At 36.4% G+C, this 25,464-nt stretch overlaps 1 protein-coding gene across 18 annotated transcripts in view; it reads right to left on the reverse strand.

Moving 5' to 3' along the window:
* Positions 1-20,073: 20,073 nt before the first annotated feature.
* Positions 20,074-25,464, reverse strand: part of SLC20A2 (solute carrier family 20 member 2) — a 94,874-nt gene continuing 89,483 nt past the window's right edge. For 12 of the 18 annotated variants that reach the window (XM_087945795.1, XM_087945808.1, XM_087945794.1 and 9 more), the window contains one exon: positions 20,074-22,104. In XM_087945795.1, the coding sequence (XP_087801921.1) occupies positions 21,940-22,104 (165 nt within the window). In that variant the 3' untranslated portion in view covers positions 20,074-21,939. Of the gene's footprint in view, positions 22,105-25,016; positions 25,102-25,464 lie in introns of all 18 variants that reach the window. The other 6 variants (XR_015745704.1, XM_087945804.1, XM_087945810.1 and 3 more) reach the window with 2 other exon arrangements.

Raw genomic sequence — 25,464 nt, forward strand, 5'->3', positions numbered from 1 at the left:
TATCTATTATTCTGAATGTACTTAAAGCTACATCTAAAAGGAAACAACTGGTTGTGCTTCCGGTGGTGTCGGAGGCAAAAACCATGAATTCTGCAGCCCCATTCCAAGCTCCCCCCTCGGAGGGTTCCAAAAGGAGCCATAGCCACCCTGTAGGGGTGGTGAAGTAAAGCGGGAAACATTGCAGGTTGAGGAGATTTGCATCTCTCCTCCTTGACTTGGAAAATCCCCCTCATCTGAAGACAAGGAGTGGAGGCAGTCAAGATGGCTGCCATGAAGCTGGGGACAGCCAAAGCACCTAAGAAAGTGCAGGAGCAAAGAGAATGAACAATGATTGTTTCTGGGTGAGATGATTCTTTTTCTACTTAAAAAATTAACCCCAAGGAAAATAAAAAATCTGTGAGAAGAGAGTCTAAAAAGACAATTGTTTAAGCTGCAAAAATAAGCACTTCTGAGATCTATGTTGAAAAGTAAGTCGAGAGTGTCATCTATTGATGAAAGGAAAAGTGACTCCTAGATTCCTGGAATTTTACAGAGGAGGAAAGGAATATCTGATATCCAGTGGAGGGTGTGACCTTTAACTGTTTATTGTCTTACACTTACCAGAGGTGGAGAGGAGAAGGACATTTTATAAAAGAAGCTTTGGAAAACCAGAATAAAAGACCAAAACTACAGAGCAGATTCAAAGAATTTGGAAAATAGTTTAGACTACTAGAATATGGAGTAAATGTTAGAATTAGCCTGTCTAAATAAATGATTTTGCTTTGAAATAATTGGCTTTTGACTGAAATTAATATCTGCTGGAAAAAAGACAGCATGGAAATTTGAGAGGAAAGTCCCATCTATTAATGACTGGAAACCTATAATTTTGAACTCTTCTTGAAATATATTGAGACTTTTACTGTTTAATATATTTATATCACTATCATGATTGGAGTTGAAGAAACAGTTGTGGAAATGAGAGGACTTTTTAATGAGATGACTTTGTTGTTCCAAAGTATTAAAATATTAATGGATGGTATAGACAAGAAAAGGGGAAACATCCTGCAAAGAACAATGAATAAAGACCAAACTGCCCATGAACTGGTGGAAACAACAGAAAGATTGGATGAAACGGACTACTTAAGCCAGCAAACTGACTACAAACAGGGAAAAAACATAGATCAGAAAAACCAGCAAATGAAGCAAAAGCTCAATGAAGAGGAAGACCAGACAAATGGCAAGCAAAAGGAGTGGAAAGAAAAGTCAATGAGGTGACATCAACAAATAAATCAAGCACTGGAGCAAAAAAAAAAAAATAGGACTGACAAACCAGCTGATAAAAGAAGAAAGATCAAAGAGAATAAAGCAGGTAAATCAACAATTGTATAGACAGGAAGATATCTTTGATAAGGAGATTGAGACATGGACAGACATCTGGGAGAATTGCCAGCATAAGTTTGTACTGGGAGAAATGCTTAGATTAAATAAGAAAAAAAGAGACAAAGACAAAGATGAGGAGTGTGGGAGGTGAATAAAAAAATGGATAAAAATTGAAGCACTGATTAAGACAAGAGATGATGGATAGAAAAAAAATCCTTTTAAACATTAAGATAGCTTGTTATAAGCAGATAGAGGCAGAAAAAAATTAGATGGGGGAAATATTAGAACATAATAGAAAGATTAGAGGTTTACAGATGTTAGGGTTTTTTTATTGTTTAAATAATATGAGGATCACCTAAGTTTGCTAAATGTGATAAAGGTTATCAACAGGGGTGGGATTCAAAAATTTTAGCAACCAGTTCTGTGGGCATGGCATAGGTGGTGGGCGTGGCTTGGTGATCATGTGACTGGGTGGGCATGGCTTGGTGGTCATGTTATTGGCTGGCTGTGGCCAACTCAATATCACTCACATCGAGGCACACACCTCCTTGCCTGGCCTCTCATGACTGTGGGGATGCTGCATCAGTCGTAAGTGTGAAAAATAATTATAAGTCACTTTTTTCAGTGCCATTGTAACTGTAAAGGATCACTCCACACAAGCAAAGTACCAGCAAAGGAGGGGAAAAATAACTCCAGAGAAGTTCCTGAGACAGGAAGTCTAGCCCTGCCAAGAATGTAATAAGGGTTAACAGAGAGGCAGTTTCTGTAAGCAACACCAGAATGTTTCCTTCCTGCCTTCCTTACAGGATTAGGCCAGTAATTTCTTCTAACAATCAGTTCTGCGAACTGCTTAGAATGTTAACAACCGGTTCTAGCGAATAGGTGTGAACTGGTAGAATCCCACCCCTGGTTATCAATATTGTTATTGTAATTTGGATTAGTATGAATAATACCCAGAATCAACATTGTCCACACACAATATGGATGTATATTTTAATAAATATAATAATAATAATAATAATAATAATAATAATAATAATAATAATAATAATAATAATAATAATGCTACATCTAAAAGCGGCCATAGCAGCAGAGGCCAATAAAAATATCACAAAACAGTTGTGTGCAAAACAGACTTGTTCTTAAGAGAGGAAAAAGAGGGCAACAATAGTAGAAAAAATAGGCTTATGACAGGATGCTTCTAACACTTAAACAACAGGTGTTAATCAAAGTTGATGTTTTTATTTCTTTATTTAGAAACATAAAAAACCCAAGATCTAATCCAATTAAATCTGCATGACACTTCATCATTTCACTTGGTAAGTGCTAAAGAAATTTCAGCTGTATTAAAGACTTGTGATTTCCCTTTTACAACTCTAACATTTTGCAAAAAGATTTTCTGTGTGCTACCAAAACAGTGTATTGGTTTTTTCCCTGTGTTCACTCCACTTTTGTGATTTTTATTGAACATTGTGGCTGAAGATTTCTGTGAAAACTAAAAGCTAACCTTATTTGTGACCTACACCAATCCAGAAGAAAGATACAATGCATGTTGTTTGAATTATGTATTGGAGATGTAAAAAGCCTTTGTGCTGGCTTTGCTTTTTCCAGCTATAATCTGTGTGCTAATATTCCAAGGTTTTTGCAGTACTGGAAAAGATAAAAAGAAAAAGAAAGGTTAGCAATGAGAATTTAAGATAAAAAGGGATCATGTTGCACAGGTCTGGCCCCTAGTATTCAGCAAAAGAATTGCATAGGAGCACACTGAAGCAAATTACTTTAAGATATTTTACAATAGCAGAATAATATTGAAAGGGTCCTTGGAGGTTTTCGAGTCCAGCCCCTGCTCAAGCAGGAAATCTTATCCTATTCTAGACAAGTGGTTGTCCAGCCTCTTCTTAAAAGCCTCCAATGATGGAGAATCCATAACTTCTGAAGGCAAGCCATTCCACTGGTTAATTTTTCTCACTGTTGGAAATTTCTCCTTAGTTTCTAGGTTGCTTGTGGCGCACCCTGGACAGTGCGATAGCATGAACTAAACGAACTAGCAACTGCTGGCAACCAGACTACTCTGTAGACTTTCCTGGCTTTCAAAATACATCGCAACAAAAATGAAAACAAAAATGGACCTTTTCAGACCCAAATGACAAGAGAGATTGGGAATATCATTTGAATTTGCCAAATCAGGATTTAGCAGATCCAAGAGCCAATATGTTTCCAAGCTTTATTGAATAGTAACATAGACATGGCTATCATTCAAGAAATGTACATAGAAAATGAAGGACAGCAGCTCAGAAGAGGCAAGTCTTAGTAATTCCTGAGATATTCCATCAGTTCCTGGACCTTTCCAGTTCGGCAATTTCTTTATGGCCTATTCTATTTCTTTTTTCGAGATGTTTTGTTCTACAATCATTTTGTGCTACAATCAGTGCGAGGACGTTACTGAACAGATGCAACTGAACCTTTCCACAGTTATTGGCAATATGAAGTCTATCTGATTTCGATGTTGTCCATTTGGTGCTGTCCATATGTATAAATGCCACTTTCATTGAATAAACCACATTCATTATGCTGAGATGATTTTCCTGGCAAAATTGCACTAGGCGATCACAAGCTTCATTCTGTTCATCTATCCCAAACATGACTACTATTCTGGCAAACTCTCCTTAGTCTACTTTTGCACTGAAAATGCCCATAATATATTTGTTTAAATTGTTTTTAATAAACATAGTTAACGTCAAAATCTTTATATCTCTCTCTATAAACTTAATTTAGTTCACATGATTTTCTCACACCACCAAAAGGCTACTGTGTGCCTTTATATGCCATGGAGATATTCATGTCCATCAGTCATTAAATGTTTCTGTTCATGCCCATGTGAGTAATGAGCAGTCTGGCAACAGATGGGCAGTGTACCAATAACAGAGCAAATATGGGGGAAATGGTGATATGGATACTTTCTATGAGCAACACTTCCATCATTGCCAGTATCACCTACCAGTTTAACATCAATGGCAAATATCTGCAGGTAACACTAAAGCAAAGGTGACAGGACACAATTGAAGGATACATGAAAACCACCCAGTTGAATCCAGTTGCTATGTTTGATTGTATGAAACAATCATTAATCCAAAAAGCAGATGCTGCATCTATGGGGAAAAGCTAAGGGGAAGGAGGATGTGGAAGAGGAGGGGGGATGATGATGATTTCAGTTTAAAATTCCATTCAAGAAAAAGTACCTGGGAGCAAAAATAGGACAGTACTGCATTCACAAACATATAGTCACTCATTAACAGTACATTACTAAATGAACTTTATAAAACTAACTTGTAAAAGTATTCCATTTGCACTTTAAATACATGATTCACACTTTACTAATGACAAAGTCATTTTTCTATAATTAGCTTTCCCAGTACAGTAGTAACATATGAAATGGTAGAACTAGTATTTCCATAATGTTCCAATGTGATCCACAATATTGTTGAATAATTCTGAGTTTCACAAAGCTCTATGATGGTTAACAAACAAACTTTTGCATATGAAGTTAACAAACAAACTTTGTATACATTTAAAATAGACTTGATATTATAACAGATTACTTCTGAGAAAATATGTTTTTGAGTAAAAAAGGCTCTCCATTTAGTAGGTATAGTAGCGGATTTCTTCAAACAAATATGCCTCTAAACCAGACCAAAGGAATCTCTCATTTCTTTTCTATAACTTGAAATAAGCAGTGGAAGAATGGGTGGCTGCAAATGAAAAAAAAATGGCTTGTCAACATTAGGATAAATATTTTTTTCTGGATAATTCATTATCACCCTTATTATTTGTCATTGCTATAATTCTACTTCATAGTGATTTTGAATAAAATCTTGATTGCCAAATAGCAAAAAAAAAAAAAATGCTAATAAAATCTCACATTATATGGATAACCTGAAGCTTAATGGAAAATCAGAAATCCAAATCCAGACATTGAGAAATATGATAAGAATTTTAGCATAGATATACTGTAGCAAATGGGATTTGAACTAGGGCCGTGATGGCGAGCCTATGGCACACGTGCAGAAAGTGGCATGCAGAGCCACTTTTACCAGCATTCGAGAGATCGCCTGGAAGAGCCCCACTGCCCACCTGCCAGCTGATTGTCAGGTATCTGGTGTGCATGTGCGGGGTGTGGGAGTGTGCAGAAGATGTGCATGCATGCACAGAGATGCAGGAGGTGTGGGGGGGCCACACGCATTGCCTTCTGGTGGTGGCATGTGAGCGCACAAGCATTGAGAGCCTGCACAATTTTCAGCACAGGAGCCCAAAAAGGTTAGCCACCACTGATCTAGGGAAATGTGCTACAGTAGCAGTAAATCAGGGTAAAATCACAAACAGTCACAAAATTCAAACAGTATTCAAAAATAGTGAATGGACAAATCATTGGGAGCCACCAAGATGAAGCCTACGAGCCTACAGGTACAGTATCTGGGCATTTTACAGTTAAATAACATCAAGCATGCAAAAGTTAATTAGTGAAGAATATGTCCAAGGAATAAGAAGACAAAGACAAGATTGAATAGTTATCAAAGCCATCAATACCTTTGTCATACCTGTGATATGATTTACTACTGGAGTTATTAACTGGACACAAGCTGAATTGGACAGTTTTGACCAAAAAGAAAAAAAGAAAGAAAGAAAGCTAATGACTACCCACTCAGCATTACATCCCTGTACTTATATTGATAGATTACACTTGTTCCACAGAAATAGAGACAGAGATTCAATTTAAATCAAATAAACTGTTGAAGAAAACCATATGTTTGTTGATTATGTAAAAGACACCCAAGAATAGACATTGATGCAAGTTAAAAAATTAAATGAAAAATTTACTAATTGTACAGGAAACAAAAGATGAATATTGAAATAATAAAAACATGAACAGAATGCAAACAAAAAAGAACATTACATGGTCAATTTCTACAAAAGATTGATAGGAAATAAGTTAAAGATAAAACCTGCAAAGGCTTATGACTGGAACATTAAATGGAAGGCTTGATTTTGACTACTTAAGAGCAAGCTATTCAAACTAATGCAATCAAGGCCAGAATTAAAAATCTCAAAAAATGTGTATTATGCAAAGAGACCGAAGAAGCAGTAGATTACACATTTAGTTCATGCAAGAAGATCAACAACTAATTATAAATAATGACATAACACAGCTTGCCAAAATAATTTACCAGAACATTTGTAAAAATAGCCACATGTCAGTAATGAAAAATTTATGGGATACTGTGAAAACAGTAAAAAAGAAAGAAATTAAAATATTATTATTATTATTATTATTATTATTATTATTATTATTATTATTATTATTATTATTATTATTATTATTATTATTATTATTATTATTATTATTAAAATATTAAAATATATTCCAAATACAAACTGATAAAGTCTTGGCTAATCTCACCAGATTTAACTGTGGTTGAAAAGATAAAAGTGTAGATAATTGACATGGCAATACTAGGAGATAGTAAAACAGAAGACAAAGAATTGGAAAAAAATCACAAAATATCATAATCTGAAAATCAAAATTAAAAGATTATGGCATAACTGGCTATGATGGTTCTAGTTAGATAACATCAAACTGGCACACTGGGTGCAGTTTCAAAAAGTATGCACATTGACAAAATTTCCACTTGTCAATTACAAAGAACACACTACTTTGATCTGCATATATACTGGACTATTATAACACAGCAATAGCAATAACACTTATATATCGGTCCACGGGGCTTTCAACACTTGAGCAGTTTACAATGTCAGCATATTGCCCCCCCCCCATCAATCTGAATACTCATTTTACCAATCTTAGAAGGAGGGGAGGCTGAGTCAACCTTGAGCCAGTCAGGATCGAACTGCAGGCTGTGGGTAGAGTTTGCTTGCAATAGTGCATTCTAACTACTATGCTACCAGGCTCCTTCCTACAATTTCCAAACTCCTAGGAAAAATTCAATATGTATGAAGGACAACACCAGCTTAAGAACGGGCAGATGTGATTTCACATTGTTATGTGTAGTAATAATCATCATACCACCTCCACTAGATTCAAAGCTGCAATATATCATGAAGTATTTCAGCTGATGCCATTAGATGACTAGGTGCAGCATTAACCCATATATAGTAAGTTGCAGTTAGAGATTCAGAAGCTTCTCCATTCACCTGCTAGACCTTCTGCATATAAAGACATGGGATCTTTCTCCCACACTGTATTTTTTCTAGAAATTAAGCATAAATAGTAAATACCAATTGCCCTCTTATTCTAAAGGAAATATGATTGAAAAAAGCGTGACCAAAGTGTATTTTAAAAAGTGCTGTAAAAAGGGGGGGACGGTGATCACATAGTAGCACATGCCATCTTTATTATTTTAATCTTCTCTTGGATGCCTCTGATATATATTTCCAGTGTTGGTCTAGGGCAGTGATGGCTAACCTTTTCAGCTTGGTGTGTCAAAAATCGGGAAAAAGTGTAGCCTTCCTCGGGTCGTGTGTCACTTCAAGAAATATCAATAATTTGGTTTATGACGGACTGGGCTGGGGTGATCACACAGGGCTGTGAAACTCGTCTCCCTGGTCTCAGGGCTGCAGGTGCAGGATGTGGGGATCGGAAGGCCACCTTACAGGGCTATGAACCTCATGGATCTCCTTTCCTCCTGTAGCGTTCCTGAGGTAATGAAACTGACAAACCTCAGTTTATGGCGGTTAAAACTGGTTCTCTGCTGCAAAGATCTTGTGGCAGTGGTGACACCACACCTCCACGCAACAAGCAGGGAGCAGGGATTGGAGCAGAGCACAGGCAGCCTCTAAATGTGCAGGTTTTCCCCACACCAACAGGGTGTCAGTCAAAGTGCCTCGGCGTGTCACGAGTGACACACGTGTCATAGGTTAGCCATCACTGGTCTAGGGCTTCCTAATAAATTGAACATTAGTTGTTTTGATGATCACAATAGTGAGCTGGATCATATACAACTGTTTACCATATGATGACAGAATACAAATTATGACTGGTGTGGATAAAAGTCTAGATCTAAAGTGGTACAAACAGCATATTGAAATATTAAATGCAAAACATTTTAAAAGGGCAAGGCATGTTTTGGAGAGCTTCAAGGATATTCCTCACCTAGTTATACTTTTATGTATCTTCATAGTCATAGGGGAGACAGAGATCATACCCAAACACTAGTAGCCAGGGACAGACTTTGAAGCGGCCATGTGTCAGGCCAAGATTGATGAATCTAGGAAACCAGTGCCAAACAAGTCAGTGCTACTTTTACTGTAATACAGCATAGCAATAACATCTAGCAAGTCTGCATCACTTCCCCCTTACCTCCCTCACTTTTTCTTTGTGTGAAACCAAATCATGCAGACACACGTGCATGAGTTCAGATGAAATAATAACTACAGAGAAGGAGTGCATGTTTATGTGCAGGAGATCTCAGATAAAAATGGGATCAACATAATATTGCAGACTAACACTTGAGGGAAACTGTTCACCATGAAGTTTTACATCTTTGCTTAATTAAAGTCAGGAACACTTGCCTTTTAGCTGTATTATTTGATTGTATTTTTATCATGTCCAGATTTCAGATGATGAAGATTGTCTCACCAAGTTACCTCATGCAAAGAACTCAGCCCTGTATTGGTTTACATTGATATTTAACAACACAAAAGACCACCCTTGGTGTAAGCCCTCACCAGGCACAAAGCATGCAAGGATTACCTCCATTGCTTGCTAAGGGAAATTGCTTCAGTTGAGTCATCCAATGGACACCCTTGTTTCTTCCTCTAGAGATGTTGATATCACAACAAATACAGGGCATGAGGCCAATGCTTCCTTTGCTTAGAGGCAATATAGTCCCTTCTTCGGGTATTATCATACTCAGCAACAGTGCACACCATGTGCAATAAAAATCTGCAAAGGCGTATTTTTAAATTCTCAGAAGCCAACAGTGGGAAATGAACTGTGACCATATAAGGAGTGGGGTGACAGATGAGGGATGGTTACCTCTAAGAAAAAAAGCATTTAAGTAAAGACTTAGGGGAAAAAACCTAAGCTAAAACTGGGCATTAATGGACTGCTGCCTAAGAAGCCGGAAAGAATGCAGAGTCCTTAGCTGTGGGTTACTTTTAGCAGAGTGTGTGGGAGAACAAAGAAGGGGTAGTGTTGTGCTGCTTCTCTATGTTCCGCAGAATTCTGGAGTTACCCTGGTTAGATGTTGACCCATCAAAACAAATGTCTCCCTGAATGACTTTATTCACAAGGGCAGGAGGAGTTCCTTCCTAAAAAGGGAGAGTGAAAGTTCACCATCCTACATGTTCCCACATAGAAACAGAATTCTTAATAATGAGGCAAGGCTAGGACTCTTAGTTTTGAATGCTGACCCTAGTGAGCCAGCAGGGGGAGCAGTTTATGATTGTTTTAATTAACGGAGGAACTGATTGTGATTCTCCTTCTGGTGTGTAATTTGCTACATTCGGGAAACAGGACTGGGTGTAACTTTTTTTTTTTTTTTTTTAATTATAACATGGACACTTACACATGTCCTACTGGCAGTGAAGAGACTACAAAAGTGACCTTGACACAGATGTGGAAGAATTGTTATGTACAAAAGAGGCTCCATGTTTTTGAAAGTCTTGTCAAACAAGGGAACGTTTCAAGGTGGCTGCCTGATTCATTGGAATGTAGGTAATTCTCGAGTTATGTCCATAATGGAGCCCGCCCAGCTGAAAGTCAGGAGAGCATTCAGTGAACTACCTCATTTAATGAACTCCGATTCCTGCTCTCCCCAATGCACTTGTTAAATGAAGTTACCGGTAAGTATAATATGGGGTGTCTCAGGGTGAGGCAGACCCTAGTGCAGGCCATCTGCCTCCTGCCTCTCCCCCACTCCCAAAAATATCCCATACTCTGCTTCCGGTCCCTTGGGGGTCCCTACAGCCTCTCGGGCCTCCTTCTCCATCTCCCATCCCCATTCACTGATCCCACATATACCTTTTGAAGCCAGAGCCCTGAAGGTTGGAGTACTGGAGGATAGGCTGCTCCATTGCTGGGCCAGGTGGCAGAGTTTGACAAGTTGCCATTTTTTTTCTGAGATGCTGATTCTTGGTTTTCTAGTTGCTAACCTTCCATACCCCGGCATTAGCAGCATATCCTAGCTAACACTGAGGCAGGAAAGGCTACCACTAGCAATGAGAAATTCTTGCCAAAATTGTATTCTCTCAGGGCTCATGAATCCTGGATTTTGGACAGAATCTAAGTCAATCTATTTGAAGTACTTCGTTTAAAAATGTTTGCTCTATGATGTAGCGTTTTGCTCAGTTAAAAATATGACCTGGCAGTTTTAGTGGTATATAGATCATAATAAAGTTCACAGATTGTCCTCAGGTTGTAATAGCAATCGGGACTAAGTGATTGTTGGAATTCCTCTGCTTGGCAGGGAAGAGGAATCAAGTGAACAATTAGTCTTGAATCGTTGCGCACTCATAAAAGATCCAGAACTGATTCCTCCCCATCCCAAAACTTCATGGAATCTTATCTATCTGTTCCCAAGGGAAGGTAAGCAATTGGGAGATTTCTGAATTATAGGCAAAACACAATAAAATAGTTCACTTAAACTCTACACATGTGGATCTGGTTGTGCCTGACAATGATATAGTCATTAAGCACCTCATCATGTGATCCTGCTACTTGGTGATAACAGTTCCAGCAATTCCAGTTATCATAAGGAAACATGGTCACATGGGACATTAAGCAAGGTTGTGTGAATTCTGAATGTCTTTGCTCTACTTGCTCTACTTGCCTCATTGCTTCTACTTGCAAGAAGCTGAAAGGGAATATCACAAATCACAATGACAGGGCTGCAGTTTGTTGATATTGGGCATTAAGCACCCAGATTGCAATTATGTGACTGCATGGACCATGCAGTCCCCCTTGTTCAATGCCACTATACCTAAACAATAGACAAATGGTTGTAACTTGAGGACTACTTGTAGTTAGGGTTAAGAACTGTCAATTAATCCAAATTCCTTGCTATTTTGAAAGTGCTCAGTTTGTATCTGGATATTCAATTTTGCTTTGTTTTCTCTTCAGAGAAAATTAGTCCTTTACTTCCAACATGTTTCCGTGTAAACATATTATACCGTATAGTACAGTGATGGCTAACCTTTTCAGCTTGGTGTGTCGAAAATCGGGGAAAAGTGTAGCCTTCCTTGGGTCGTGTGTCACTTCAAGAAATATCAATAATTTGGTTTATGACGGACTGGGCTGGGGTGATCACACAGGGCTGTGAAACTCGTCTCCCTGGTCTCAGGGCTGCAGGTGCAGGATGTGGGGATCAGAAGGCCACCTTAAAGGGCTGTGAACCTCATGGATCTCCTTTCCTCCTGTAGCGTTCCTGAGGTAATGAAACTGACAAACCTCAGTTTATGGCGGTTAAAACTGATTCTCTGCTGCAAAGATCTTGCGGCAGCGGTGACACCACGCCTCCACGCAACAAGCAGGGAGCAGGGATTGGAGCAGAGCACAGGCAGCCACTAAATGTGCAGGTTTTCCCCACACCAACAGGCGTGTCAGTCAAAGTGCCTCGGCATGTCACGAGTGACACGCGTGTCATAGGTTAGCCATCACTGGTATAGTACATTCATAAATCATTTATGTCTCTCTGTGGGACTAATATCCGTTATATCCATTACAAATCTCTCTGTGTATTTCATTTCACACAATCTAAACAAATATGACATTAGAAATTATGTAAATTTGTTTAAATTTAGGGCATTTAAATAAATAAACACAGTGATTTCACAATTCCATAAAGTTGATATAAGCAGAGAGTATGTCTGTGATATTTAAGTTCCTGGACAGTTGCTTTATTTTTAGAACAGGCATTTGCTAATGTTAAGCTTTGAGTTAGCTGGATCTTTGTTATTAATTTCATATATACCAAAATGGTTCTTGTACATGCCCCATTACAGGACTAAACATCATTGCAGGACTGTCAGTTTGATGACTATGGCATTATTTAGAAACATTGATCTGTCTATTTGAGCAGAATCCTTTCTTTCTACAGCTACTTTTACATGGCACTGGGTTGCTTTATACAAGTCAACTGTTTGTGTGACTTAAGAGTTTATGCCTTTAAAACCAGATTTCTGATTCACTCTGCAAAAGTGTGGCATTATGTACATTAAAGCAACAAACCAGCCTGAAATCTAAGCAAAACCCAGCTATGACTCTGAGATTAACTGTGATTTATATGCTCTCAGTGAGACAGCTAAGGTTTTGCCAGGTGCAAAGACAGATCACATTAATCAAATCCCCAACATGGGCAAGAGGTTAAAAGTCCAATCAGGCTATAATTATCTATCTGTTTCTGCAGCTGGACAACATGAGCTTGTAGACTGAATCATAGACAAGAAAACAGGTACAAATCTGTCTAAAGCAATGTTTTTCAAACTTGGCAGCTTTTAAGGTATGTGGTATTCAACTCCCAGAATTCCTCACACATCTTAAAATTGCCAAGTCTAAAAAACAGGGATTTACAGTAATCAGTATAACATTGTCGATCACAGATGATAATCAGATTATGCCCATGAGAGGTGGTGTTAGCTTTGAGAACTGAAGCACACTGCTTATTTATAAGCTTACTATGAACCTCATATTCACCTATATGAGATAAATATAGCTCACCTCAATGTAAAATAATATGTGTTTATTTCTTTAAATATGAATTGCTCTTTTTGTTAAACTTCGAGGAGAATGTTACAAACATATTTCCTTTTGCAATGCTGTATATAAAAAGTTCAAATTAAATTGTCAGAGCATTTTTATTTGTTTTGCAGTACATTTTTCATATAATGATTAAGAAAAATGGGATGTTTTGTTTACTTATACTTTACACCCTCACATTTGAAATAGAAAGATAAAGGCTTAATTCTGTTGACTTTAGGGTAGAAAGAATCTTCCCAGGAAGCAAAGAAGTATGATTTTTCATTAAATTTCAAGCTCAATATTAACTATTTTATCCTACCTGCTAGAAGTTTAAATTCATGTTTCTTTCCATAATAAAAGCTTGAGTTTATATTTGTTGTTGAACTTCATGATCACTTTTAATCAAAGTAGTTTGTGTTTCTTTGCCATTTTATACCTTCAAACACCCTAGTGTTTGCTCAATAAGCTCCCTGTTTGTAAGTATTTCTTTTCCTCTTAATCTGGGAAAGGGAAACTTAGTAATGTAGAAGTAGAGAATGAAGGGGAAGGAATCTGACAAGGACACAGGTTTGAAGTATTGAAGCATTAAAAGAACAGCATAGGATGCAGAATGTACATGACATCACTGACAGCAGTTATCTTGATAGTAAATCTATTTTGGGACTGATATAGTTTGAATCTCAGGAAGAAAGAAAGCTGCTTGAGACCTAGACGTTTGTGGGTAGAGACTGCTTCTTTAACTAATGTAAAGCAGTTAGTCAATCTACAATGCATTGTGACAAACAACTAACATTACTAAATTTTGTTCACAACACAAACCTGGTCATTGCAATACGCAAATATGTAGCTTTGGATTATTTTCCTCAGTAAAAAAAAGTCTGATGTTTTTTAATTGTTTAATTGGGTTGTCTTTATGTTTTAGATCATATTTATGCAGAAATATTGAAAATTCAAGAGCACACTAACTTTTAAGTACCTACAACATCTACAAGCTGAAAAGGCTGTTACTAAATGAACCTTGGTGTGTTAGACTTTTCAATGTAGTCCAGGTCCATGGGCTGGATGCATCATGTGCTGGCCACAGCCACAACCAGTTTAGCCAAGGGGGGGAAAGTCCCAATATGTCACGTTATGCTACCATGACACCATGAGTTTGACATCTGATGTAGTCAGTTCACACATTAGTTTCAATCTATGTACACCAATCAAGTGAGAAATGTGTATATAAAGTATTAACTGCTATTACAGAGTTCTCACATTGTGTCAGAGTTTTCACATTGTGTTACAGTTGCCTGAATTGAAAATTACTCTTTTCCCAATACAATTTTTAGTTGTCTCTAGCAAAATTTATTGAGATGAAAGGGGTCAGCATATAAAGACTTCAGTAAGTGACTTTTCAACTGGAAACCAATACATACATCTGGATATTTGGGTGATTATCTGTTTTTTGTTCTCACACCTATTAACATTAAATTGCAAGGATGAAATTCTCTTTACAGATTAGGACATTTGCAGTTGGTTGTTTACCTTATGTTCTGTTGAACCTTTATCGTTCTTGGAACTCCCTCTATGTATTTCAACATCATAGAAAAATGGAATATGACCAGCCTGTTTGATTTTCACTTTGCCCTCAGCTTGTGTTTTATAAATTTCCAAGTGCATAATTGCAACAGTTGGAAAGAAGCATTTGGTCATTATTCAAGCTATGTAGACCTAAATTCATATGTCCTTGCCCACAAGAAATAAGTGGCAACAACTGTACTAATTTGAGAGTGCTCTGCTTGGAAAAGCCTGCTGTGTCTCTGACCTTAATTGTTACAGTTTTTTTTTTTAAATTACTATTTAACCTAGACTATTTTTAAAAACTGATGGGGGTTAATTTGTAATTTTTCAATTTTGAGAGTGATTTTTTAAAAATGTACATTGCCTGAACTATTTTGTACACATGGAGAAAAACAGACAATACACAAAGTTGAAATAAACTAATGTTGGATAAATCACGTGCCTTTCAACTTACTTTCGTAAGTTGGGAAAGTATTTCCACAGACTTGATCATTTGAAAAATCTATAAAACTGGAAGCCTGGCACAGGATTAAATCTGGGTCCAGGTTAATAAACAGACCTGAAGGTGAAAGGCTTCTTTTTATTTGCTCAGTAAATATACTACTAGCTATTGAGACACCTGACATATATTGCTAGGATAGTGACAAAACCCATTAAATACAAGAATAAAACTATTTCATAATGCCATGGAGGCTAAAGAGAAATACTACCGTAGTATGATTGGATACATTGCTAATAGTACCTGGTTCATGACCTGAAATCAAATTTAGAAAATGATAATTGTCTACATTCATCAACAAGAGGTTCAAGAGTTGAACATTGTACTTTGATTTACATTTATACTAGGAAAATTCGTAACAAATTTTAATTCATGTTGAAAGGACAACTGCCTAAATTAGCCCCACTTTATTTTAAAACCCTTTTTTATGAAATGGGGAGAAGTAGGCCAGAATCGATGCTCAACCATTCTTAAATCAAGGTAACTTCTGATTAATTACAAGTTTTAGATTTGCTAAAATTAGGTTAGACAATTGTCTATCACCAGCCAGAGAGCTTATAGAAAAGAAGGAAGAGCAGAAGTAAAATGTGATTGGAAGCTTTGAAAAGGATGAAGAAACTATGTGAGCAAGCAGCTGCTATAGTCAAAGTCTGCTTGGCTCATTTTGATGTGGGTTGGGAAACATAGGTTGTGTCTGAATGGGTTTTGGGGATAAAGTGAATCCTTTAACTACTACTTTGTTTTGTACCTCCAAGAGATTTGGACATGCAGAGTTATGTAATGGAAACTGACTGTTCTCTTGCAATGCATTTCCATCTTTTTTTTTTTCTATCTCCCTTCCCAATTGGGGAAAATTTTCTCAGCAAAATTAGGGAATTGATTGAGTCAAATTACTTCCAGGAAGACATAGACTGACTTAAGATTGTTTCTAGAGCATCAGAAATCTGTTGGGCAGTTTCTACACAGTTCAACTCAAAACAATTTCAATGAGTGATCTATTTTTCTCTATCCCAAATGTGTGTATATGTTGTCGTACATACACATTAAAAACAACTCTGCCTGTGTCTCAGTCTGTGTGAATATCTCCATGGCTCTCCATAATTTACTCGAGACATAACCTGTTTTAATTTACTTATCAAATCACAAAACTGTATATTTAGCCTAATTAATATTTCCAATGTCATATTAGAATACTATAAAGAAATACATTTTATTAAAGTCCTTCGATTATGTTGATCATAACAGACTGTAGAATGCTCTAGAATGTAAATTCTGGAGCATCTCACTTATACAGAGGCCTGGAAATAATTTGAATGAGACATACAATTGGCCTGAGTTGGCAAAGGAGATAAGATTATACACTCTTTCCTTATTTGACCTATATGTTGAATTATACTGAGGGAACCTGGATAGGACGATGAGTATAATTTTAAAATTGAAGAAACACTCTTTTGTAATCTAAAAAAAAACACATTAATAACCTGTCCTATCTTATCAGACACTAAGGTAAAAATGCAAATCATCTGCAAGTTCTAATAGGGAATGTTAAGAAGTATAGTGGAAAAAAACAGTCTAAGATTTAATATAATCAAACTAATGATAATAAACACAGCTATCAATCTTGCAACTGTGAATGAAGATTCTGAAATCCTAGATAGCTTCTGCATTTTAGGACCAGCAATCAATAAGAATTACGTTGTAGGCCAGGGTCGCCAACCTTTTGGATCTCAGGGACCACCAAACTCCGGGGACCACTAATATGAATTTTGATTGATGGTGGCTTGCTGACAAATTCTAGAGCTGCAGTAATCACAGGACTGGCCTGTGCACCGGTCTGCCATGGATGAACTGCTCCAGGATGACCAAAGGGCCAGTCTTGTGACTATGCAGTTCTGGAATATGGGACTGGCTGTGGTGGGGTTGGAAATTTCCGCCATAGGGGCTGGCACCTGTAATGTGCAAATTTGCAGGTGGTGCAACATACCAAAAGCAGCGCAGCCCTCACAGGCCAGGATGAGGTAATGGTGCCGTTGTAGCAAGAGGGGGCTGGCGGCACAGGCAGGCTGAAACAGCGATAGAGATGTCTGGAAGGTGAAGGAACACCGAGCTACTTGCATTTGCCTGGCAGTCCTGCATCTTCCAGCTCTCCTATCCTGGCTTGGGTTCTTCCTCGATGGCTGTGGGCTATAGGAATGGTCCGGGGCAAGAAAAGTACTGGCTGCTACTAGTGGGAGGGGGTGGAGTGGGCAAGTCTGTGCTCACCATCCAGTTCAGAGGTCCAGAATCGGGCATCATTATCAGTTTTCTCGTCCCTCCCGGTGCTCTGCTCTGCTTCCCCTCCACAGCCCCAGCCATTGCTGCCTGGGGAAGGCACAGGAAAAGCGAGCAGAAACATAACTCTCACTGGGACGAAAGAGCGGAGATAGGGGAAGGCACAGGAAAAGAAAGCGAGCAGAAACAGCTCTTGCTGGAGCAAAAGAGCGGAGATCAGGGAAGGCATAGGCAACAGAAGATGCAAGCTGCCATCTTTGAAAAACGCCGTTCTGTTGCCTGTGCTTTTCCTGATCTCCGCTCTTTTGCCCCAGCAGCCTTGTGTTCCCGCGTAGCTTGAATTGCTTCTGGGGGGACATTTCTCTGCAGACTACCAACATTTTCTCATAGGCCACCAGTGGGCCACGGCCCACCGGTTGGCGACCACTGTTGTAGACTAGTCCTTAGCAGACCAGCCATGAAGGCCCTGGAAAAAAAATTTAGATGCATGATTTCTTTCTAAAAATCAGGAAATTGCAAGCAACAGTATTCTGTGTAACACCATATGCAAAAAATATTAGGGCTTCGGAAAGGCAATATAGAAAGAGTATTGATGCTTTTTAAATTTAGGGTTGGAAAAGACACTAGAAAAATAAATCAACACAAAAGTTGTCATTCTAGGTACAAATAACCAAGCTCAAAGTATGTATTTTGGACACATTATGTGTAGACTAGTTCTCTCTGCATTATAAAGCTTGCTTTATTTTTATAATGCTTTTATTTTATTTATACTTCTTATTTTTTAAACAGCCATCTGCCTTGTTGGAAAGAGATAAACTGGGTGAACTTGATTACAGGAACAATGAGTGCATTATTGGAAGATTGAAGGACCTGACTGAGAACAGAGATAAAAATCTATCTACAGATAGTTGTCGACTTAGAACTATTGCTTAGTGATCATCTGAAATTATGGCAGACTCCATAAAAGGTACTTACCACTCAAATTTTAAGTTCCAGTGTCTGCCCCTCCTCAGTTATATTACTGCATTTTGGATGCTGGACAACCAGCTTGCATTTAGTGCAAGTTGCAGCATTCTGCAGTGACATGACAATTTGTAAGATTTTTGGTGAAAACTGGCCACATAGTAAACAATGTGTTGACTTAATGATGACCCATTTAACAACTATCACAATTTACAATTGTAATTGAGCACTCAATTACAGTTGCAAATCAGGGACTACCTACATATGGTTGCTAAGAATCTGTACAGATTTGATGGCATAGAAATATAAATTATTCTGTCATATTATGTAGAAGAATGCCAATCACTTTGGAAATTAAAAATAGAGTAGTTTCCTCATGCTTAATGAACAGATGTGTGTGCATATTTTTTAATGACTTGACAAGCTGCAACCCTAGAGGATGTACAGAATATTCCAGAAATTAAAATAAAGAAATTGGGGGGTGGGGGTGGGGTGCAAGAAAATAAAGTCTTAGCATACTTGCTAGTTACAAGTATATAATTATGGAGAAAAAACAACATTGAGGGGCTTATATAAATAAAAACTTCCCTTTCTCCTTTATTAACAGAATACTTTAGAAAGGTGGAAAGGGAACACTGTTTTCCTTCAATGATATTATAGGGCAGATCACTTATACATAGATAACTGTTTAATTTATGCAGGTCAATTATACAAACTATTATAATTTATAAGGCTGAAAATCAGTCAAAATTTATTTAATCCAAGAATTAATTTAAAAACGAACTCTGAAGGTAGAGTAGTGTTTTTATAAATTTTTGTAATCAATTCAGCTAAGAATCTTTATTAAACTTAAAATGTACCAGGACTCCTCCTTTGCTTAGATGGCAGCTTCTGACCAAAGACACTTGGACTAGAATTTTAAAAGGAAACCCTATCATTTTGATTTTTATTCTTTGAGATTCAAAATAAATTATTTTCTTTAAGCGGATACTAGTTTGCAACTGCAACAGCAAATCTTAATTAAGTTTAACAAAAATATTTGTTAATATGCAGATTATGCCATTAATAACTTGAGTCACAAATTGTACATTCAAGTTCAGAGGTTTGCGGTGTCAATATTATTGAACATGTAAAAGTCTAAGCATTATAATGGCACTGCCTTGAAAAGAAAATGTGGATTTTTTTTCTCCCACGTTTTCTGAAAATGTGGATTTTTTTTTCTCTACCAAGTTTTTCTTTTTCCAAATATTGTTGTGATAGCAATATGCAAACATCTTACTTTTTCTTCAGTCTTAGAAACTCACTCTTAAAGTTTTTAACCAGACTGCTATTGGAAGAAGGCTTTAATAATTCCAATGGAACTGGATCCTGGAACAAACAGTCCTGAGAGCAATAAATAGAAGCTTCTGTTTGCGCTGTACAGAGCTGGGCTTTATTTAGATTTTGTCACTTGGTATGTAAGTGAATGTGTGTGCACACACCTCCATTGTTACAAAACACTGAACAATCTTACATAGAGGGAGCATAAGTAAAAGGATTATAACAAATGCAAAATAAGAAGGAAAATTTTGTGCTAAACGAATTGTGATAATGAATTTTGTGTTAAATGAATTGGTGTCAATAGTAAAATCTCATAGAACAGTGACAGTAAAAAAGGCTTAATAAATAGTCTGAAGGCAATTTATTCTTTTATTATAAATTTAGAGTGAATGACCAAGGAAAAAGAATGACAATGGAGTACCAAGAAAGCTCATATATCAAAATTTTAGCAGCATTTCAACAGTTCTGGGCTCCCAACATTCTTCAAACAATGCTTCCTCAAATCCTTTCCAGTAAATACAATTACAGTAATAAGTTTTAAACGACAGTCTTCTGGGAAAAAAAACACAAGAGTTGTTACAAACATTGTGATTAATGTCAGAGAACTTCTCAAATGCTAATGCTTCAGAGTTCCATAGCAATAAAAGGACACTAAATATTGTCTCTTAACTGCTACTCAGGAAATGCCTTAGTAGATGCATAGACAATGAATTACATCAATTTGCAGCTTAGTTGATAGATCTATCTACTAATATCTTCATTTTATAAAACACACAAGATGGCAAACTAAGATAATTCTTCAAAAAGTAAAAACTGATTTCTTATACAACCTGTTATATTATCTTAGCAATGCGGGAACTGCAGCATTATCAATCTCTCCACTCTTTGTTGTCATCTTGTGTTCTGGTGAACATGCTGTGGATGTTTCCATGTCAGCACTAACCTGGGTACATGCAACTATAGGGTGGACTTTCCTAGTTTGGCCTGATATGACTGCTACATTGAGATGTTATCAAAGGACGAAAACCATGCTGCAGCAGATTACACTTCACCAACTGTTAATATCAGAACTAATCCTTCCAAATGATTCTTGATTTTAAAAGTTTTCCACAGTGCCAGTTTTAACAACCAAACATCTCTTACTTGAGTAATTCCTTTTTCTTTAGATACTGAAATGTCACAACTAATGTGCACACTGCCAGTATTGCTCAATTCCACTGCATAGATGAGATTTACTGGATGTAATCATAGAAACAAGGCAGAACTTCAGTTTCATCTTTCTTTTCCTGAACTTGTTCATTCTTAATGAACCAGAATAAGAATCACATACAAGTGATGGCAAACATCTTTTAAAAGAAATTTGAACTCATACAAAAGCAGAGAACTGGATTTCTAAAAAAATAAATGCAGTGGGTAATAGATAATATACAGACTGCAACAATATAATGCTTTCCTACTTACAGGAAAATATTAATATTATCTTGGCATTGCTGGTGTTTGATGAGTAGAAAAGAATGCTAATTAAAATATTTAGGGAAGGAGAGCAATACAAATATACATACTGACAAACAGTAGAATACTGTCAAGCTATTCCCCTTCTTTGGTACTGTCTAAACTTCCTTATCCAAAATATATAAGGGAAATGCAACATTAAAAAGCTACATTTTAAAAGTATTTATAAAATCAATGTGCATACAGTATTATACACAACAATATGATATGAACCACATTTTACCAATGTACTTTCGTACTATTTTGTTTCAGTATCATTAAACTTTTTTTCAAAAAAGAATCTGACTCAGTTTATATTTTGCTTTATCATATATTATTATATTGACAAATGTCCCAGCTTCCCTAATGGGTTTTAAAAATCACCACTAAATGATGCATTATATACAAGTCTTACTAGAGATAAAGTTCTAGGCAATTATTTTCATCTCACTTATAACTTAAGGTAGTATTATCAACTACAAGCGTGTATGTATATGGGTGTGTGTCTATATACACACACAGACACACACACACACACACAGACACACACATATTGTACAGAAGAAATGGCACCAAAGATACTCATAGTATGTACAGTAGATGTTAGATGACTTGCAGACTATCTCTTAGTGTATGGTTGATCAGGGAGTTCTGTATTGAGGGTGAGACTTCTTTTACTTAAAAGAGATACTCCCTTTTTTCTGGAAAGAACAGTGAAGTATCAGACATATGGTAATATTCCATACATTAAGATTGCCATAATGCCAGCACTGAATAAGCCAGCTACAGGAACAGTCACAAACCAAGCTAGAAAGATATTGCGGAAGAGGTGCCAGTCAACAGCCTTCTTGGATCGTATCCAACCAACAGCCACCACAGAACCAACCTTGGAAGTTTGAGAAGAAAGTTAGAATTAAATATATCTTAATATGTTTAGATATATATATTATGCATATGTGACTAAGGGTCAATAAATTTTGCTTGTTTAAATAGCCAGGAATTCTTTATTGATCACCATCATCACACTACATTGTGAGTTACATGGCACACAGCAGTGATTTGGGGAAAGGGATGGGTTAGTTATCAGAGTAATCACCAACAAGTATGTCTAATGTCTGATGCGATGAAAAACTGTTCGCTTTAATAAGTTACATTTTAATCCTAGGTATAATTGACATCCCAACCCTGCACTTTCTCAACATTATCAGAAAGGTTAATGTGCTGTGACCATTAAACAACCATATTTATGGACCCCAGTTTATAAATAAATGCCAGTCAGCTGATGCCCAAAGTTAAAAACTGTAAAAATTGTTGACATTTAAATTTCTTATTCATTTGTATATGGAGCAACTTTAATAAATGCTGCCAATCAAAGATCTTTTCAAGCTCTGCAACATAGAGTAATTTTTACTAAAAATGTCTGAAAAGGAATTTAGGTTGTTGTTGCATATAAGTACCTGTTTCATGGGTACATGAATTTATACAAAGGCATATTTCTATAGACATGTATTCCACTTCACTTATCATTTCTTGGCAAATCAAGTCATATTCTAAAAGTTTTCAATTCTATCCAATTATTGACAACAACATAATCCATTTAATGTATCTTAAAAGTTAGTCAAAGGACTCTTTCTGATCAACCAATTCTAACCCCATTATTTTGGAAATGGATTGCAAACAAACAAACAAACAAATAAATTCCAAGAATTTGTTCTGTGACCCCAGAAAAATGTGATTGCTTTAAAAAGGTGTAAACATGGTAGATTAAATGCTCTAAAGTAATTTTGGGAATCAACTTCAAAACACTGCAAACCCTTAGAATAAATATGTATAGAAGCTAATAAATTGCTTCTACTCATTTTTATCTGGATTCTATGACTTTTCAATCCCTCTTAATTGCTAGGTGAATGATTAACAGCAAGGATTAGGACACCATCTAGAATGGCATTCCATGAAGCATCAACACATATTTCAAAGAAAAAATATGGTTACACTCTTCTCATGTACACAAGAATGAATTTCCCTCATGTAATATACATTGGCAGTGTAGTTGTAGCACATTTTTAGCAGCACTGAGTAGGTGCCAGGCACAGTAGAAACCTATACACAATCTTCAGCATTCAAGAATGACAGATGATAGTGCCCATAACTAAAATTCAATTGCTAACTGATCAACTATTAAATGAGAGGATAGTTATTAAATCTCCTATTGTCCCAAATCTTGCTCCCAAGCTCTTTTGCTCTGTTACTAGTACATGAATAGTGTTCAGTTGTTGTTTTTTATCTGGACCTGAAATCTGCAAGCATGTGACTGCTAATTGCAGTATTTAAGTCAATTGTTCCAATGCATTTCATACTGGAATATAAACATCTACACTTCATCCTACTATATCAAATAATCAGTACTATTAACCAGATACTTTCTATTGTCTTAATCCCTTGCTCATTCTTTTAGGGTTTTTTTACGATTTCCAGCTGATCAATATCTCCATCACTTTTTTGCTAGCTTTTTTCTTCTTTTCAACAAAATTAAGAAAAAAACTAGGGGGAGTGGAACATGCAAAAGTAACAGATGAGTCTGAAGTTCTAGCCTGGTTGTTATGACCCTGCTTACAACCAGACAACAGTTATGGAAGGAGGTAGGGAAGGCATTGGGATATAAGGAAGGTTTGGGAGGGAACTCCGAAATGCAAGTTCTCTGGAAGCATGAGACCTCAAGATCGTCATCTGGCAGAGAGGCCATTGTAAAATAAAAAAGTGCAACTGATTGGGAGGTTCAGGGGGCAAAGAAAAAAAATTCCGTTGTTGTTTGTACACGAAAACGTCAGAACTGGTTTTTCTATTTCTGTACCCATATGGCTTTTCAGTAAATTTATACTTTGGGAGAAAAAATGTCCCAGGAGTTTCTTTTGCTGTTTAATGCAGTGGGATAGTTGACATTGCCTTTAAAAAGAATTTATAAAGAAAGAACATGGAATTCTAGTAAAAAACAGAATGTAAACAGCACCACATTTTATTTAAACAGTGAACTTAAAAAAAAATGCCATTTATGTGTTTGAATTCATTTTTTCTCTCCAAATTTTAAAAGGGCATCAGTTATACTGGTTTTTAGAAGCAATTTTATACATTATATGAATTTAATGTATTTATTTTAATAATAATACATATTAGAAAAGCAGTTAAGTTCATCACTAAAAAGTTACAATTTCTAGAATTTCAAACAGCTAGGCTTATATTGGTTTGAAATTAAACACCATTTGCCTTCAAATAGAAAAGTTGTGACTTAGACTGCACTGCACTTGTGGTACTCCCCCTAACTTTTACATTCTATAATCCACAAGTGTCCATAATGAAAAAAAAATTTGTGACAAAAAGAATATTAATGCAAACCAAACATTAAATTTAATATGCGGAAGCAAGAATACTAAAATGTTAAGTTTATTGCTCGTTAATTGACTATTAAAATAAATTCTACAATGTAATTCACAAGTTGCAAAAATAATAAGCAATAAAAATAATAAACTAGGGTCTGAATAATCTAATAATTTGTTTTAAAAATCATTTTCCTATTATTTGGAAGAACTTATTACTCAAATTTTTAAAGCATTTTTGAAGGTAAATAAAAAATCCACATTTTGAGTTTTGATTATTGATGTTGTAAGCAATGTAATATATTGTACGTCACGAGATATTACATAGTGAAGGCAAAATGGGGAAAAATCAGAATGTACTATTTAATTAAGTTCTTAAATGATTTTGAATGTGTTTAATTGGTATGACCACTGCAAACTCCAATACCTTGCAATGAGTGGAGCTTATTGGAATACCCACATTTGAGGCTACAAGTACGGTTAGCGCACACATAACTTCAATGCAAAATCCACTGTGAAGAAATAAAAAGAGACAGATGGAGATTTTGTAGCATTAAAGTGACACACAGGAAATCCCATGCCATGCATTCATCAGGAAAGTGACAGGATGAAGGATGTAAAATGTCAGAGTCTCTTGGCAAAGAAGAATGCAACAGATCAAAGTTCATTGTGGCATGACTCACACAAAAAAATATGGCTATTCAGAGCCAAATCTATCAACAAAGCTTGAGACAGCACCCAGGGAAAGCCTAATACAGATTTTTTTAGCTTACTGTATTCATAGTAATGAATTAAAGTCATTTAGACTATCTGTATCAGGTGATAAAATGCCTTAGTTCTATTCTCATTGTTAGATTTTTTCGCCCTTTTACTTT

This window comes from Notechis scutatus, chromosome Z, assembly GCF_049901735.1.
Source record: "Notechis scutatus isolate UNSWTSFEM ecotype Mainland chromosome Z, rNotScu1.2, whole genome shotgun sequence".
NCBI lineage: Eukaryota > Metazoa > Chordata > Lepidosauria > Squamata > Elapidae > Notechis > Notechis scutatus.